This window comes from Alosa alosa, chromosome 1 (genome assembly GCF_017589495.1).
Source record: "Alosa alosa isolate M-15738 ecotype Scorff River chromosome 1, AALO_Geno_1.1, whole genome shotgun sequence".
Classification (NCBI taxonomy): domain Eukaryota; kingdom Metazoa; phylum Chordata; class Actinopteri; order Clupeiformes; family Clupeidae; genus Alosa; species Alosa alosa.
The window spans coordinates 38,748,762-38,766,165 of NC_063189.1; the positions used below are offsets into that span (position 1 = coordinate 38,748,762).

At 45.7% G+C, this 17,404-nt stretch overlaps 1 protein-coding gene across 2 annotated transcripts in view; it reads right to left on the reverse strand.

Annotated features, from left to right (window-relative positions):
- Positions 1 to 59: 59 nt before the first annotated feature.
- Positions 60 to 17,404, reverse strand: part of LOC125299593 — a 355,198-nt gene continuing 337,853 nt past the window's right edge. Inside the window, exons 2-10 of one of the 2 annotated variants that reach the window (XM_048250926.1) lie at positions 7,471 to 7,527; positions 5,727 to 6,018; positions 5,235 to 5,395; positions 4,441 to 4,537; positions 4,130 to 4,250; positions 3,458 to 3,684; positions 2,417 to 2,570; positions 1,738 to 1,847; positions 60 to 397 (exon numbers count right to left, since the gene is read on the reverse strand). In XM_048250926.1, the coding sequence (XP_048106883.1) occupies positions 305 to 397; positions 1,738 to 1,847; positions 2,417 to 2,570; positions 3,458 to 3,684; positions 4,130 to 4,250; positions 4,441 to 4,537; positions 5,235 to 5,395; positions 5,727 to 6,018; positions 7,471 to 7,472 (1,257 nt within the window). In that variant the 5' untranslated portion in view covers positions 7,473 to 7,527 and the 3' untranslated portion in view covers positions 60 to 304. Of the gene's footprint in view, positions 398 to 1,737; positions 1,848 to 2,416; positions 2,571 to 3,457; positions 3,685 to 4,129; positions 4,251 to 4,440; positions 4,538 to 5,234; positions 5,396 to 5,726; positions 6,019 to 7,470; positions 7,598 to 17,404 lie in introns of those variants that run through there. The other variant, XM_048250932.1, reaches the window with a different exon arrangement.

The following is a 17,404-nucleotide window of genomic DNA, read 5'->3' on the forward strand; positions in this document are numbered from 1 at the left end:
ACCAAGCATATGTAATCATTAAAAAATAATGGGAGACAAATGTCAAAATATATTTGCCATTTAATGAGTGCAAAGTACAATAAAACTACACTAAGTGTAGCAGGATATGCAGTGATAAGAGATATTATCAGAAGCATGAATACATATTAAAATATACAATTACAGTTATGACTAATGGATGACATGTAACAACATATAACAGTCATATCAGAAAACACAGATGCATTAATACATTTTTACATATGTCCCCAGACTATATTCACAAAGTAAATGAGTCGGTTTTAACCAGGCATGTATGAGGTGCTTATCCATAATCAACCAACATACAGATCAGCTGTGGCTGGGTCCTTGATGCCATCTCAGAGTTGTCGCAGAGGGATGCAATACTGGTTCCAGGCTTAGAGAAGATGAAAAAGATGCAAGAGTTGAAAATGCACCATTAAAAATAAGCCTAAATGTGCATACTATACTGCATAGGTAACATTTTGGTGTAATTATTCTTCTGTAAGTCACCACTTGCAGCTACATAAACAATAATTGTAACACGGGCGACAAGACAAAATAACTTTCTCTTGTTTCCTTAAAAAATATCAAATTCAATAGTCATAGGCATGGTCAAAAAACAGTGTTAGTCTAGACTATGAATTATAATGAAATCATTACAAATATTTAAACTGTTTTTTTTTTTTTAATTTTAACAAAAATATTTAATAATTACCTAGTTACGGTGGCTGACCGGTGCAAACGACCTTCAATTAAAGGCCTGGTTCAGGATTTTGGACATAGGACCTCATTTCCTTGACCTTGAATTTTCCCTTGGGTATCAATAAAGTATCTGTCTATCTATCTATTTCCAAGTTAGCAAGTGTGATATTTATCAGTGGAGACCGTTTTCAACACGTTTCATCCAGTCTTTCTAGTTGCAGAGTTCGCAGGTGCTAGGCTAGCGCAAGTCATCAGTATGTGTTGGCCTGCCACTAAAAATAATCTTACCCTCTCCAAAGTACACCCAAGGCAAATAAATTATAACGCCAGACAATCAATGTAAATGTCTGTGTTAGTAGAATAGTGTTAGAAATAAAAGTTGGTAGTAGGCAATTAAGCAACGGCAGTGGTAGACTGATATTACCTAGGCTACTACTAGGTATCCCGATTGGAGTGCGCTTCTCGGTTTACTTTTCGGCGCAGTACTAATAACCGGAGCAAGTATAATTCCACCGCTGCTAAGAAACTAGTCCCTCAAAATGTAATGCAATAATGCAATCATTGAAATGCAAGGATAAAATAATGTTAAAAATAAAACTATAAACACAGACATTTACATCGACAGTCTGGTGTTATAATTTATTTGCCTCGGGTGTACTGTGGAGTGGGTAAGACTGTTTTTAGTGGCAAGCTAACACATACTAATGACTTGCGCTAGCCTAGCACCTGCGAACTCTGCAACTAGAAGGACTGGATGAAACGTGTTGAAAATGGTCTCCACTGATAAATATCACACTTGCTAAATTGGAAATGAGGTCCTATGTCCAAAATCCTGAACCCTTTAATGACAACAGGTGAATTTGCAGCGCAATTTCTAAATGCTGTGCATATGTTGTCAAATTGATGAAGATGTTTTCTTAAGTTGCGTGTGTTTTATCTGCATGAGTTGTCATAAATTGCAGGGCGTTTGCACCCGTCGGCCACCGTACCTGGCCCCTCATTGGCTCTTACAGACATAATTTCAAAACATACCGGTACAAAATCAATAAGGAATGTTATTGCTGATTTCACACTGCAGCGACTCCCGGGCATTGGTGGCAGAAGATGTGTCAGAACAACCAGCATGGTATAGCACTTTTCATCTGAAAATTAAACGAAAACAGATTTAAGGTACAACAAATGTTTCCAAGTAGGATTAAATTGTTTCCCTCAAACCCCAGAGAGGGTTAGTAGCAGTAGTAGTAGTAGTACAGTAGTAGCAATGCCTGAAAACATCAGAAATTGCAGTCGGAAGAATGTGTTTATGTATAATGTATTTATGTACAGCAAAGGTTTCCTGATCATTGATGCTGTATATTGTCAGTTTGTAAAATGTAGGTAAAGTAGGAAGTAACATTAGGAATCCCTGATCAATGTAATTGGACCAATAATTTTAAAGTTAACCCAAAGTCTACCCCCGTCATGATGTTAGCATTGGACATGTTTCCCAATCATGAGTCCCCAGACTATATTCACAAAGTAAATGAGTCGGTTTTAACCAGGCATGTATGAGGTGCTTATCCATAATCAACCAACATGGATTACACTGAGAAAGGACTAATTAATATTATTGGTAAGTAGGAAATAAGACAAGGGTTCCTATATTCTGAACTTAACCTTTGAGATATTGCATGCCATATCATTACACACATTCACACACACCACCACATACCATCTGTCTGGTCTTCCATCCCCTCTGTAAGTGACGCAATACCACCTTTTTCCAAGGCAGCAACTGCTCTCAGCTTTGGAATGATGCTCGCTTCCCATTTCCTGATGAATTGGTCTGTCTTTCCAGCTGTTATTTTGCCAAACTCGATATCCATCTTACATAAAGAAGACACATCTTCAGAATATATTCTAAGTCAACAGTGTTACTAACAGTATCTAGGGTTGCAAAGGGGCGGAAAATTTCCGGTAAATTTCCAGAAACTTAGCGGAAACTTTCCATGGGAAGTTAAGATGGGGAATTTTGGAAATATTCCAAATTGGAAACGTTCATGGAATTAAAGGAAATTATGGGAATTAATGGGAATTTGCGGGAATTAACTGGGACTTTTTGGTAATTCCTACTGTTTCATATACAGACATTAACATTTTGTTTCAAAGCTAGCTACCATGCTAGCGGGAATCCCATTCTCTGCCTGTGGTTTACTAGCGTGCTAAGATAGCAACACAGAAACCACTGAACTGCCCAAGAAACACCATGCCACTCAACAACAAAATCCAATTGGTTGGAACATTGACTGACTATCAGTTTGTTCAGTTAGAATCACAGAAAATGGTAAAAGAAATAAAAATACAATGACACAACATACCACCCCAACCAAACCTTATAGATTATGTAAGTTATTGGGAATTGATTTTCCTCATGCACATGAACGCACCATAGGTTTCCTTTATGTCAAGTAACCTATGCTGATTGCTGTGTACATGGGATTGACATACAGTATGTGCAGGGTAGAAATTTGACTGAAACTGCATTAAATCAGGTTGTTTTAACTAATATTATGCTGCAAGATGGAGTTTTATCCACTACATTTAAGTTCCCTGTTATAGACTAACTTGCCATATTAAAAAATCCCAGTTTATTCCCATTAATTTCTGTATATTCCCGTTAATTCCCATGGAAAGTTTCCAACTTTGAGAAAATTCCCGGAATTTTGCAACCCTTTGCAACCCAGTGTCAGATATTTTACAATGGGAAACCTACCAAATTTGGCATATCCAAAAAGCGTGGGTATTCATTGAAGATTTCAGTCAATGTAGGAGTTGCCTTTGATATCCATGCTCTGCGCCTGGTGTATGTATTCTCCATTGCTGATTTGATTGAAGGAATGTTCTCTGAAGAAGGCCTGAGTCGTTTCATCAGGGTGATCCACTCACCGGTCTCACTGCTCTCCCCCTGGTCCTGATCTGATCTTGCTCCTGTGTCTAGGGCTGCAACGATTAATCAATTAGTTGTTGACCATTACAGTAAATTAAATCGCCAACCATTTTTTAAGGAAAATACATCTAAATTCTCTGATTGTAGCTTCTTAAACTTGAATATTTTCAGCTTTACTTACTCCTCTAGGACAGTGGACTAAATATCTTTGGTTTGTGGACAAAACAAGGCATAATCTTGGGCTTTGGGAAACAATGTGCAACATTTTTTCACCATTTTATCGATCAAACAACTAATCAATTAATCAAGAAAATAATCAGGATATTAATTGACTATGAAAATAATCATTAGTTGCATCGGTAACACTTTATTTTAAGGTTAACATGTTAGCCACTAACATATACCTAATTAATGCCTGTATTAGTGACTTGTAAGGCATGTGTTAGGCAACATTACTCATTTGAACCTTAAAATTAAGTGTTACTTTTGTATCCCTACCTGTGTCACACCCTTTCTTGCATTTTGTGTAACGCGGCTGACCAGCTTCAAGCTTTCGCCGAATGTTACGCAGCCTCATCTCCAAGAAGCCAGAATGAGACGATGGATCATAAAAATGCTCCTGAATACATTTTTTTTTTTTTGCACAAACACAAACAGTCTAATGACATAACTGTAAATATAACAGACAGTAAAAAAGTAAATGTATTAAGACACATTACATGCTACTTGACAACTGCCAAGGGATGAAAAAATATTTAATTCCAGAGTTTAAAACACATATTTTTCTGTTGTTTTGGCCTTTAACTTACATATCCATCTCCATTGCCGTCAATCTGAACCCTCGAGGAAGGGAAAGTGGTGATAATACCCTTTGCAAGGGCGAGCTTTTCAGCACTTGGTGGGTAACTGTGTGGGTAGGACAGAGAAGAGAAAAATCCACAGATTCTTGATTACAATCAGGCCTGAAAAGTTGCCATTTTAGCTTCAGCGTCAAGTTACAGAGTTTATGTAAGGGATAATGGACAACACAGTGGTCTGTTAACAGAAATTAATGCACGGTCGAGGTTGTAATAAGGAGCTGTTAACAGACCACCGTGGAGTCCATTATCCTGCTTATTCCACTGTTGCCACTTGCGCTGTGTTCATTTCCGGTTATAATTTAAACATTTTAATCGCTAGAACTGTCTTGTTTGTAGAACTACTTTTCCCCAGACACATTTCAATTAATTTCTCAACTTGCAGGACAAACTGCTGTTACTAGTTCTAAATGGTTGGTTGCTATAGCCAAAGGCCTGTCGTTAGTTCTAAATGGATAGCCAGTCATTAGTTCTATCTCTCCTGTTGTCAAGCGGGCATATCCCAGGATTCTGATGAACTTAAGCTCTGCAATATGCTAAATGTTGTTATGTTCTGAACGTCTGTATTTTATAGCTTATTTTGCATCGTGACAGTTCATGTAAACTTCACAACGAGTTAATTAATATACAAGTGTGGTACGGCCATTTTATTGACTCAACACTCACCCCCCCGCTATATGTTAATGGTCGTTCTAAATTACGTAGGACAATGGGAAATTCAACCAGGCAGTGGAATAAATACTTACAATCCATGCTTCTCCACCAAGTGACTTATCAAGACTTTGACCAGATGTCTCCTTGACTCAGTTTTAAGTGTTCCTGTTCTCTTGTGTTCCTCAAGTATTTCTGGAGTTTTGCTGTTAAGTAAAGATTGCAGGCCTCCCTGTTCATCTGGCACTGGAACATGCTATATTTATGAAAGTAGAGGGAAAGATGACTTTTAACATAAAAATAATATTATGTTCAGTATAGAGCCCAGATTCCTATATTTATGTTTTGTGCCCATTTAATTCAACTGAATGTAAGACAACTAATAACACCTTGAAAGACAAACATGTGTTGATAACATGGTTAGAAAATGGTATTTTACTTATGTATTGAAGTTTCAAAACTAACTGTAATTTCATTTATGGTTACTTGGTACATGGAACAATACACAGTGACATGCATTTCAGGTCATACTGCCCAGAGCTCTATACACACATGAGCAATGCATTTACAGTTCAAAAATAAAATACCTGTATTTGACAGGCCTCTCCAGCATTTGTTTGGGGTAGTGCCTTTGCCCTTGATATGAAGATTTGAAATCTGTCAAAGTTCTTTATTTCTACATTTCTGTCAACATCAACAAATTCTTGGAAATCACTATTATGTTTTTGAACTCTGTCAAATGCAAAACCTGGTTGCTCCGACATGGTTTTATTTATGAGATGTTCAGCACTGTGAAGTGTAAATTTTCCTTGAGCACTCTTTTTCATTTTTAAACAGAGTAGCCAGAACTTTGACAGGTTCAGATTCAAGAGCAAGGTCCTGGGAACCAAGAGAAAGGGTGGTCAATTATATTTTTCAATTATATTTACCCTTATGTATAGTTTGAGGAGTGTGTGAATGAATATCAATGTCATTATGTCACACGGTTGCCATTTTCAATATTTTCTGCGTGAAAATGAGGCTCACTTTTCACAACATCCACCACAGTGAACATTAATGGTAAAGACTTGTTTTTTTTGTTGTTTTTTTTTGTCAAAGCCATCAGGGTCGTTATCAAAGCAAAATTAAATTTAAAATCAAGGGCGTGGGAAGGGGGGTGTTGAGGGTGCTGCAGCATCCCCTGCTAGCAGGAGCTGGATTAAATAATTACTAATTCGCTGTCTGACATTATTTATATTTTTGTATGTAAAATGAGTCACATAGCAAAAGGGTTATGGATAGGTTCGTATTTAGGCTACTAAAAATTAACAGTTATAAAGATCAACTTGAACGTGAGTCAGTTAGCCTAGAAATCTAGACACACCCTAGCGACGGCAAATTAATTTGCTCAGCCTGTACATTTCAATGATATAGGATGGCCCGCCAGGCTAGTAAACGTCAAGCATATTCAGAGTTAACTTCATCACTACATTAAACTTGGGCTGTAACGTTACACAACCCTCTTCACTTTACAAAAAGGGTTAGAAGCTAGCCAAGTAAAAACGTTCGTATGATTTCAATGGTACTGTGTGGTGACAAGCTGACAACAACATAACTAGGCCAGTAATTTGCCAGTAAAAGGCACGCGAAACGAAGCAGTCATAGTTAAATTCCTTCTCTCATAAATGCATGCCCATGTAACATGTCTGCCGCTGACCCAGTAGCAGGTTGAAATGTCTGCAGTGCCCACATTAACCTTTATGGCACACTTCCAACACGTCTATATCGATAAATAACCTAAATACTAAATTCATGGCGCAGTGTTATTTTGTCTGGCCTCATTAACGCTAACGTTAACTTAACTTTAAATAATAATGTTGACATTCATTTAGTTGCTAACTTAACTTATGAATTCACGCTTACTTTGCCCAGTCGGCTAACGTTAAGTTTAGGTAATGGTTAGGGCTAACGTTATCCGTTAGCATTTCTTAACATGTAATATCATTCTAGCAATGGGAAAATAACCTACGGAGAGCTATTTATTGCCAAATAATGCTAAATCATAAAATATGGTTCTGTACCTTGCCATTTCCTTTTCAAAACTCGATGTAGCCCAACTGTTAACTTTAATGTAACTTTAAAGTTATCTGTGGAAGCTAGAAGCTATGTTCACAGAAGCTAGCTAGTGCTAGTTGCTATCCATAGGAGACTAACGTTAGCTGCTACATCAACCACGAGCCAGCTAACATTAGACTCATTACAAACTTAGCTTATACATATCTGAAGGTTATTTTTGTTATTATCAGCTCGCTGATAAATGTAAACGCTACAACATAATACAAAAATACTTACATCGGTCTCCAAGTCTGACTGCATCTTAACTCCTATGCTGGTCAGAGTGAGTGAAAACTGAAAAGGGCAGACGGAAACAGCATTTCAAAAAGACAGTGGCATGACGTGATTGGTCAACACAGAAACAGCCGTTAATTTCATAATTCGACATTAAGATATGTTTGTATTCTTCATGATTTTTATTAGTCCTAGAGCGTTTCATAGGTACCAGATAAAATATATGTATTTATTTTCTCTGCAAACACAAATGCTGTTCCATTAGTGAATAACACATGTATGGTGTCAATTTATCCATAGCTGGAGATTATAAAAAAATACACAATGTGTGCTAAAATCTACACAACATGTGTCAAAATGCTATCTACACAGTCACATGTGTTGTTTTTTGACACATCCCTTTTTGCAGTGTATTAGCTGGGCTAATTGGGTATAGCTTTAACTTAAAACCACAACAACACAATGAAATTGTATTGATATTACCTGAAATTCACAATTACATGACTTGAAGTTTTAATGCTTTTAAAAATGGAGATATAGCATTTTGGAACCAAACTTCATATTTTTGGGATTTGGGATGATAGTACACTGCTATGGTGATGTAAAGTTGCTTTAGAATCCTGGTATCTTCAGTGCTTGTGTGCGTGTGCATGCCTGTGTGTGTGTTTGTGTGCATCTGTGCATGTGGGTGTGTGCAACCCTTCGCTCAACTCCATCATCTAGGCTGATTGGTGTACAGTCACTTATATGTACACATAAATTAATTTATTGTATGGCCCCCCATGAACGGAATTCCACAAAACTCAGCATGCCTTCAGAGGCTATCATAGTGATCTTACGCATCAAATTTATTTTTTAACAACAGGTTTAAAAAACCTGTTGTTTTGTATTTTTCACTTTAACGTTCCAATGATAATAGCCAGGTTGGATATAGTTTTTGCCCCCAGGCAACATTGTACCATTGCGGAATGAAAATCAATATTTTACAGATATGAAGTTATAATAATACAAATGATGAGGAAATGATGTTTGATGAAGAAATCATCAAAAGCACTGTTATGTATAGTTAAAAGCTCCATAAATCTCCCGAAACATTCTCCGGTACAGTACACACACAACCACACACACATATCCATGAGTTTGCACACTTATACCCATGCATACTCATGTATGCGTACTGATGCAAGTTACCTGCACCTGACTTTCTGAAAGTTTATAAGCAATTTGTCTCAAAAGAGAAACACAGGGGGTAGGCCTATAGCAAATAGAGGGATAAGTCAGGCCTCAAACTTGGGGCTACAGGGTAGCAAGTCTGCAGCTTCAGCGTCACATCAAAAACCATGGATGTTGGTATGATAGTCAGGGCACATACTCAACCATAGTAATGGCATTCTATAAAACTTCATGAAGCACACTCATGCACTTCACATATACAGTACAGGTGCTTCCCTACTTAGAATATTTGGTATGGCCATATGCAAGTCCGTTATGGTCAGGTTTCTAGGGTTAACCTTTGAAAGTCCATAGAAAATGCTTGGGGTCATTTTTGGGTGAGGAGCTCCTGTGCGTGGTTGGTTGATGATATGGTGATGTTCCTTCCACTTGCAGATAATGGCCCCAATGGTGCCTAGTAAGCCTCCGCTGCGCGTCGGGATCCAGTTCGCCCTGTCGGGACCTATTTCCCGATAATGACCAGTTCGCCCTGTCGGGACCTATTTCCCGATAATGACCGGTGTTCTATACATTATCCCTTACTTAGAACACAGCTGATCAACCATCTGCTTTCACTTTTGAATGAAGTTCCAGTCCTTGCATAGTGATATGAAAGACGTGAATTAGAAGCACAAAACAGAAGTTACGCATGTAACTATGGATCTGTGAGACCGAGGGATGACCGTCACTACGGTCTAAAAAAGTAATTATCACCTTCGTTCTGCCTATCACCGAGACCATATGTCAACGAAGTCATGCCCATGACCTCCGGAAGCAGAACGACTCGAGCTTGTAAATAGCGGAGATTGCTCCCGGTTAAGTCTCCTACCTTGAGCGCCTCAGGATGGTCCGGCGACAAGGATAGTGGCGGTCATCCCTCGGTCTCACAGATCCATAGTTACATCGTAACTTACGATCTGTTTCGACCTCACTCTGACCGTCACTACGGTCTAAAAAAGGGATGACACATACCAAAAAAGTCGCGAGGAGCTCTAAGCTAACCATTAAAACCTCGCTTGGTCACGGACATGAGGGCAGCGTCGCCAACCGGAGCTGGGCGAGTGACGTCCACCCTATAAAACCTGGTAAAAGTGCAAGGCGTTAGCCCATGAAGCCGCTGCACAGATATCGCTTGCTGGTACCCCCCCTTAAGGGCAGCCCAAGGCGTAGCCATACTCCTGGTGGAGTGAGCCCTTGTACCGAAGGGACCGGCATTCCCAGAGCCTGGTAGGCATGGGAAATAACCTCAACCAGCCAATGCGACAGCCGCTGTTTGGAAGCGGTAGTCCCTGCTTCCATAACAGACAAAAGTTGAGTGTGTTCCCTCCTCAATGACTACGTCACGGGCCAGATAAGCTCTCAAAGCCCTGACTGGGCACAGAGTGAGCAACTTGTCGCGCTCTGCCTGTGAGGCAGCAGACGGCAGGAATTGGGTCAGCTCCAGAACCTGGTTGATAGACTGCTGACTTAGAACCTTAGGCAGGAAGGCTGGATTAGGCCAAAGTGACCGCCAGTGCCCCCCCTGCCTGCCACCTCAGGCAGTCTTGGCTGGCGGAGAGGGGCACAGCTCCCAGATCGCCTGGCGAACAAAGAGCCAGGAGAAAGCTAGTTTTCAGAGGCAAAGATCACGGATCTGCATCTAAAATGGGCTCATCACGGGCCTTCAGTAAGAGACATTAAAGCGGTGGGCAAATCCCAGTTTGGTGCCCGCAAAGTCGAACTGGGCGCAACCAATGGGGCCCCTTTTAAAACTGACCAATCAGTGGATGCCTACCCAAGGGCCTGTTATCCGCACCCTGGTGAAAGGCTGAAATGGCGAGGGCATAAACCTTCACAGTACTGACCGCCTTGCCTTGATCCAAATAGGACTGCAAGAAGCGCCAAAACTTGTGGCACAGGGCAAACCACTGGCTCAAGACCCAAGCTGGCACACCAATCCGAAAACATCCTCCACCTGAGTGCGTTAGCAAGCTCTAGTAGAAGGAGCCCTGGCGTTGTTCAGAGTCTCCTGCACAGACTCAGTTAGCTGTTCAATGGCCGGACTCTGCAGGGGCCAAACCCACAGGCATGGGGGGCACCTGGGGTTCCGGATGCCAGATCTGCCCGTCTGCTTGTGACAGAAGATCCGCCCGGCAGGGCAACTGCCATGGCTGACCCCGCAGGAGCCAGAGAAGGTCTGGGAACCAAGGCCTCGCCGGCCACCGTGGAGCAACCAGCAGAACTGTGTGTTGGCCCTCCCTGATCCTCCGCAGGACCTGAGGTACAAGAGGGGATGGAGGAAAAAAGCGTACAACAAGCCTGTCGGCCAGTCTTGTGACAGAGCATCCAGGCCCAAACTGCCTCCCTGTCCCGCGAGAGAGTACCACTCTGGGCAGTGAGTCGTTTCTGCCCGGCGCAAACAGGTCCACTTGTGCAGTCCCATACTGAGCCCAGACCTGGCTGACCACCTCTGGGTTCAATCTCCATTCCCCCGGGAGTGGTCCGGTCCTGGAGAGAATGTCGGCCGCCCTGTTCTCCACGATTGGAACGTGTACTGCCCTCACTGAAGCCAGACGCGGCCATGCCCATGACAGCAACTCCTCCGCCACCTGGAGGCACCGCCAGGACCTCGTGCCGCCTTGGTGATTGACATGATACACACGCCCGAGGTGCTGTCTGACCTCACCAGAACATGTTGGCCGCAACACTGGCAGGAACCTCTGCAGGGGCGAGATGGATGGCCTTCAGCTCGAGGGCGTTGATGTGCTCTGGCGTCCAGGAGGGAGGCCACCGCCCCTCGCTGACCGCCCTTCCCAGACAGCTCCCCAGCCTGTCAGAGAAGCGTCTGTCGAGATGACTTGCCTCTTGTGAGGAAGGCCCCCAGTGGAACACCCTGGTGCAAGAACCTCCTGTCCCTCCAAGGATGCAGGGATCGGATGCAAGCAGGAGACACCCGCCTTCACATGCCTGTCGTCTCTCGGGTGGAGCTGAAGGCATTGAACCAACACTGCAGGGGCGTGCGTTCAGCAGGCTCCAATGGCAGTAAGCTGCCCGACCATTAAGCCCAACAGCCTCTGGACTTTGTGGGCGGTGACCAGTCTGCCCAGCCCCGAAAGCCTGTCAGAGCCTCGGTCAAGCTGTCTGCCCTCCGTGGAGTGAGAGGCGCCCGTCATGCTGACCCGAGTTGAGGAGGACACCAAGGAAATCCGCCTGCTGGCGGGGCTGCAAGTTGCTCTTTTCCAGTTGACCCGTGAAACCCAGGGCCTGGATATGGGTCAGAACCGTGTTGGTGTCGTGCACCACCTGCACCTGAGATGGGGCACAAATTAGCCAGTCGTCCAGATGCGGTGGGATCTTTAGGCCCTGGACCTGCAGGGGGGGGCTAAGCGGCTGCCACCCACCACAGTAAAAATTCTGGGGTCAGTGAAAGGCCAAATGGGAGGACCTGAAACTGGAACACCCTGCCTTGGAAGGAAGGCGGAGGAAGGACCTGTGTGCTGGGCAGATAGGGGCGTGGAATGCTGCGTCTTTTAGATCCAGAGGGCGTAAACCACTCCCCTTCCTGGATGGAGCGAATCACTATTCCAGTGTGGACCATTTTGAATGGCAGCACCTTGAGGTACTGGTTCAAGGGCCTGAGGTCGAGGACCCGGCCGGTAACCTCCGTCTTTTTGGGCACAATAAAATATTTGGAATAAAATCCCAGTGTGCTCTGCGTGCAGCGGTACTTCTGAGATGGCCCCTTTCAGAAGCAACTCCTGGACCTCCTTGACAAGCACAGAATTTAAAGGGGGTCTTTCACAGATGTCATCTCATCTTGATCCCTGAAAACATAGGGGGCCGCCCGTCAAAATTGTGGCGGTAACCGTGAGTCACCCGTAGCCACAACCCAAGAGTCTGGCACAATCCCTTCCCAGGAGGTCCTGGACAGCTGGGAAGGGCAATCGACAGGTAGCCCGGATCCCTAGGCAGGACCGCAGCCTGCACCTCTGCCTGCGCCCGTCGGTGTCTTTGCTGTCCTCTGGGCCAGGGGAGTTGGGGCTGAGCTCTGGTCTGGTGCAGCGCCCCGGTCCCGTGGGGCAGCATAGTTGATGCCTGTGGTGTTCCGGGCGGGCTGCCACGCCCATACCCACCTGATGCTGCCCTGTGGGGCAGAGCCCGCCTGTGGCACCTGCACGCTGACCAGTTTCTCTAGAAGCCAGCCTGTTCCACTCTGTCCAGCACCCCTGGGAGTCTGGATGGAACACATGCCCAGGCACCCGCGGGGAGACCTAACAGGTCTGTCCTGATGGCATCAGGGAGAGAGGTTTGGGCAAGCCACACCTGTCTGACACAGCACAGCGCCTCAGAGGCCATAGCACTCCCCACATCATCGTCAGCTGGGAGTGGGCTGACAGTGCTGCATCCACCAGGGCCCTTGCATCATGGTCCTCGGGCTCATCGTTTTTCGCAGAGCCGCCAGAGTGATAGCCAGGCGTTGCCCATCTGGGCTGCCCGTGCTGATCCGCGTCAAAGCAGTGACTGATGAGGCGGTCCGTCTTGGCACACTCCTTACGCGGGCAGCGTGGATTGGGAGATGCATTGGCAGGCCCCAGGGAAGTCCAGGCGGCGATGGACTGCTCGACCCGGTGGCATATCCCCAGCCCTGAGTCGGCGGATAGGCAGCCTTTGCCAGCTGGCGGCAACCTGGATTGAATTGGGGCTGTAGCGACTTACCCCATGCCGTCCGCAGCACCTTCGTGTAATCCACTGCCCGCGGGTATACAGGGTGGTGGGCTGCTGTGCGAGGCGCCTTCCCAGGCGCCCCCCAAGGGAAGCCATGTCTGGCATAGGGGCCTGAAGACCCAGGATCTTGGAGGCACTCAACACCCCGTGACATCAAGGAGCCGACAGGGACCTCCCCTGGCACCCGTGGATTCATCAGTTGGCTCCACCATGTCTGAATGTAGCTCATCCAGGAGGCCGTCCCCGCTTACGCATCAATCGTAGAGAACGAGGGGCATGGAGCTCCACATCACCCAGATCAACATCCGCACCATGGCTCTCAGGCCTGGATGGAGAGAGACCTTCCTGGCCAGGGGGGTAGAAAGGGATGGCGTGCCCTGGAGACCCTCCAGCCAGTCCATCCTCTAGCCAGAGCCTGGAGAGCTGAGAGAATCTGAAGCGACTCCGTGCCATTACCCTCGGTCACGGCAGCTGGAGCCGTTTAGCAGGTCCAGGGACCTCCACCTGATCATGCCTGGAAGGGGACTCATGTTGGTCCCATTTAAGGCAATGCGTATGCTTACGGCCATGCCTATGAGAGTGGGATGGTCGGTCGGGTGGCGCCGCCTGTCCGTCCCCCTCCGCGTGTCCACATGCCTGGTCAGCCCGGCGGAGCCGTTCCTCCCCTAGGAAGGTCACAGGCTGCGCTGCAGGGGCTGTCGACATCCTCCAGGAGGTGGGGCCCTCAAGGCAAGCGGGACACTCTCTATGCCCGTCATTGGGGGGCCATCGTGGCCCTACAGACTCTGCAGTAGTGTGCCGCCATAGCCTACCACAGAAAAACACAATGCAATACAACACAATACAATACAATAAGGCACTTACCTTGGCGTTCAGCGCACTGGGTCTGTAAGCAGCAGCCCGTAAAGAGATACAGCAGTGGTGTAATACAGTACGGGTGGCCTGAAACAGCGTGTGGACAAACTTAGCAGGCTCACACTGGCCCAGCTAGCTAGCGGACAGCAGCGGCGAGGTACAAAACAGATGTACAAAGAAGGCGGACCACCAGTCTTGTGAGCGCCCGCAGCGCCGACCTACACCAGTGGACAACTGGAGAAAAGACACACAGCAGCCCGCACCTCGTGCAAGACTGCACCTAGCAGACACAAACAGCTAAACTTACCTTTTGCGGTAGCCTAGCACACAACAACAAAGCTAACAAGAAGCACACAGTAACATTAAGCCCTAAGCGGCCGAGCACATCTGGCGCTGATCAGGCCCACACAGGTTCCGGCTGCCAGAGCAGTAAACAGAAATAATAACGGTGGTCCACGCCCGTCTGCGAACGCACCCAGCAGGCTCACACCAAGCCCAACTAGCCCGCGAACAGCCAGATAAGGTACACAGTAGTTAACAAACAACAACCCGAAACCTGGCACACACAAAAGGAAAATAACACTGAAGCGGTGGCCCGCAGCAGTCTTGTGAGCGCGGGCAGCAGGCTCACACTAGCCCCTCCGCCCTGCGGTATGGGAGGTGAACTCAGGAAAAAGCGTCAACAAGTTAAACAAAGTTAAGTTTTCTGAAAAAACACAGGTTACTGCCACATGCAGACTAACAAACACAGTCAAAGCAAGAAAGCAGTGAAATGCGTGCTCACGCATCCACAGGTCTCAGATGAGGCGATCAAGGTGAGAGACTGAACCGGGAGCAATCTCCGCTATTTACAAGCTCGAGTCGTTCTGCTTCCGGAGGTCATAGGCATGACTTTGTTGACCTATGGTCTCGGTGATAGGCAGAACGAAGGTGATCATTCCTTTTTTAGACCGTAGTGACGGTCAGAGGGAGGTCGAAACAGATCCCATTTTCCTTGACAGCGGTCTGTTATACTTAGCAACGGTCTGTTATTGAGAATTATCCCACTGCTTGGTTGAATTTCCCATTATCCCTCACGTGGTTTAGAGCGACCATTAACCGTATGTTATCTGCACACCTATGAAGTAGATCCATGTTTTGGCCATATCACACTTGTATATTAATTATGGCCAAACTCATTTGTGAAGTTTAAATGAACTGTCACGTTGCATCCGAGCTGTAAAATGCAGACGTTCAGAACATTGCAACATTGTAGCATATGACGGAGGTGGCTTTTAGCTAGATGGATAACTGCAGGCTAATTAAAATAGCGATGTTTCAAAGCTAAAGTTCATCAGAATCTTGGGATCACGCCAGCTTGACAGCGGGAGATAGAACTAACGACTGGCCTTTGGCGTAGCAACCATCCATTTAGAACTAGCGGCAGTTTGTCCTGTGAGTTGAGAAATTAGTTGATATGTGTCGGGAAGAAATTAGTTCTACAAACAAGACAGTGTTAGCGATTAAAACGTTTAAATTGTAACAGGAAATGAACACAAGCATGAAATTAGAAACAGTGGAATAAGCGGGATAATGGACTCCACGGCTCCGCTTCGCGTCGGGGCCGTTTTACAACCTCGACCGTGCATTAACTTCTGTGAACAGACCACCGTCCAGTCGTCCATTATCCCTTACATAGCTGACCACTGAACGTGGGAAGCAAAGATTGGTGGGAAGGCCCATGCAAGTGAATTGACCGATCCCAAGCCCCTCCTCCCATTGTCAGTCCCATAGTTACTGTTGCTAAGTCGGACAAGTTTGCAGGAAAGTGTCACGAGAACAGCGTGTTCAACATGGGTGCAGCAGCACCATTTACAGGATACAAGGATACAAGGATACAAGGAAGTTTATTGTCACATGCATATAGTTACTGGAAGTAAAAATGCAGTGAAATTATGTCTGGTGTCAGCCTATTTGTGCATTAATGGGGGGGGGGTAAAGTGCAGTAGAAGGGGTTTAGTAGATTAAGTGGCAAGGGCTGCATAAAAAGGTGGGGGAGGATTGGGATTGGTGGGGGCACCAACAAGGAGCACCAAGAGCAACAGGGGCAGGAAAAACTCCCTACCAAGGAAGAAACCTTGGGCAGATCCATCGGCTCAAGGGGCAAACCCAACTACCAGGGGTCTTGGTGTGTGTGTTGGGGGGATGACAGGGGAGATGGGATAGTGTGCTGTGTATGTGGGGAGAGGGCAGTGTGCAATATGTGTGTTGGAAGCTTCCTCCTTGAGACAATGTGCTGTGTATTGGGGCAGGGCAGTGTGCTGTAAAAGTATGTTGGGGATGTGTGTTGGAGAAGCTTCCTGATGAAATAATGTGCTGTGTATGTAGGGGGGGGGGGGGGGGCAGGGGCTTACTATTGCAAGCAGAGTACTGTATGTAATGTATGTAGTGATGACAGTGAAGATGTGTGTGTGGGGGGAGGGGAGGTGGGCAGTGACTGTGTGTGTGTGTGTGTGTGTAGTGTGTAGGTGGGTAGGTGGGGGCAGTGTGCTGTAAGTATGTAGAGGATGTGTGTTGGAGAAGATCCTGAAGACAATGTGCTGTGTATGTGGGGGGGGGGGCAGTGTGCAGCAAGTATGTAGAGGAGGCTTACTGTAGCAAGCAGTGTGCTGTATGTATGTGAAGTGATGACAGTGATGATGTAAGTGTGTGTGTTGGGGGGGGGGGGGGGGGGGGGCAAGGAGACTACAAGCAAGTACTGTATGTAATGTATGTGAGTGATGACAGTGAAGATGTGTGTGGGCAGGAGTGGAGCAGTGACTGTGTGTGTATGTGTGTAGTGTGTGTGTGGGGTAGGTGGGGCAGTGTGCTGTAAGTATGTAGAGGATGTGTGTTGGAGAAGATCCTGAAGACAATGTGCTGTGTATGTGTGGGGGGGGGGGGGGGGGGGGCAGTGTGCAGCAAGTATGTAGAGGAGTGCTGTATGTATGTGAAGTGATGACAGTGATGATGTAAGTGTGTGTTAGGGGATAGGGGTAAGGTGGGGTGGGGGTGGGGGGCAGAAAGGCTAGGCAATCAAAGGACATGGGTAGATGGAGGAGAAAATCAAAATAATAAATAAAAAAGTGTGCAAAAGTTGGAGAAAGTCAGATATGTGTGTGTGTGTGTGTTTTGACGTGTGATGAAA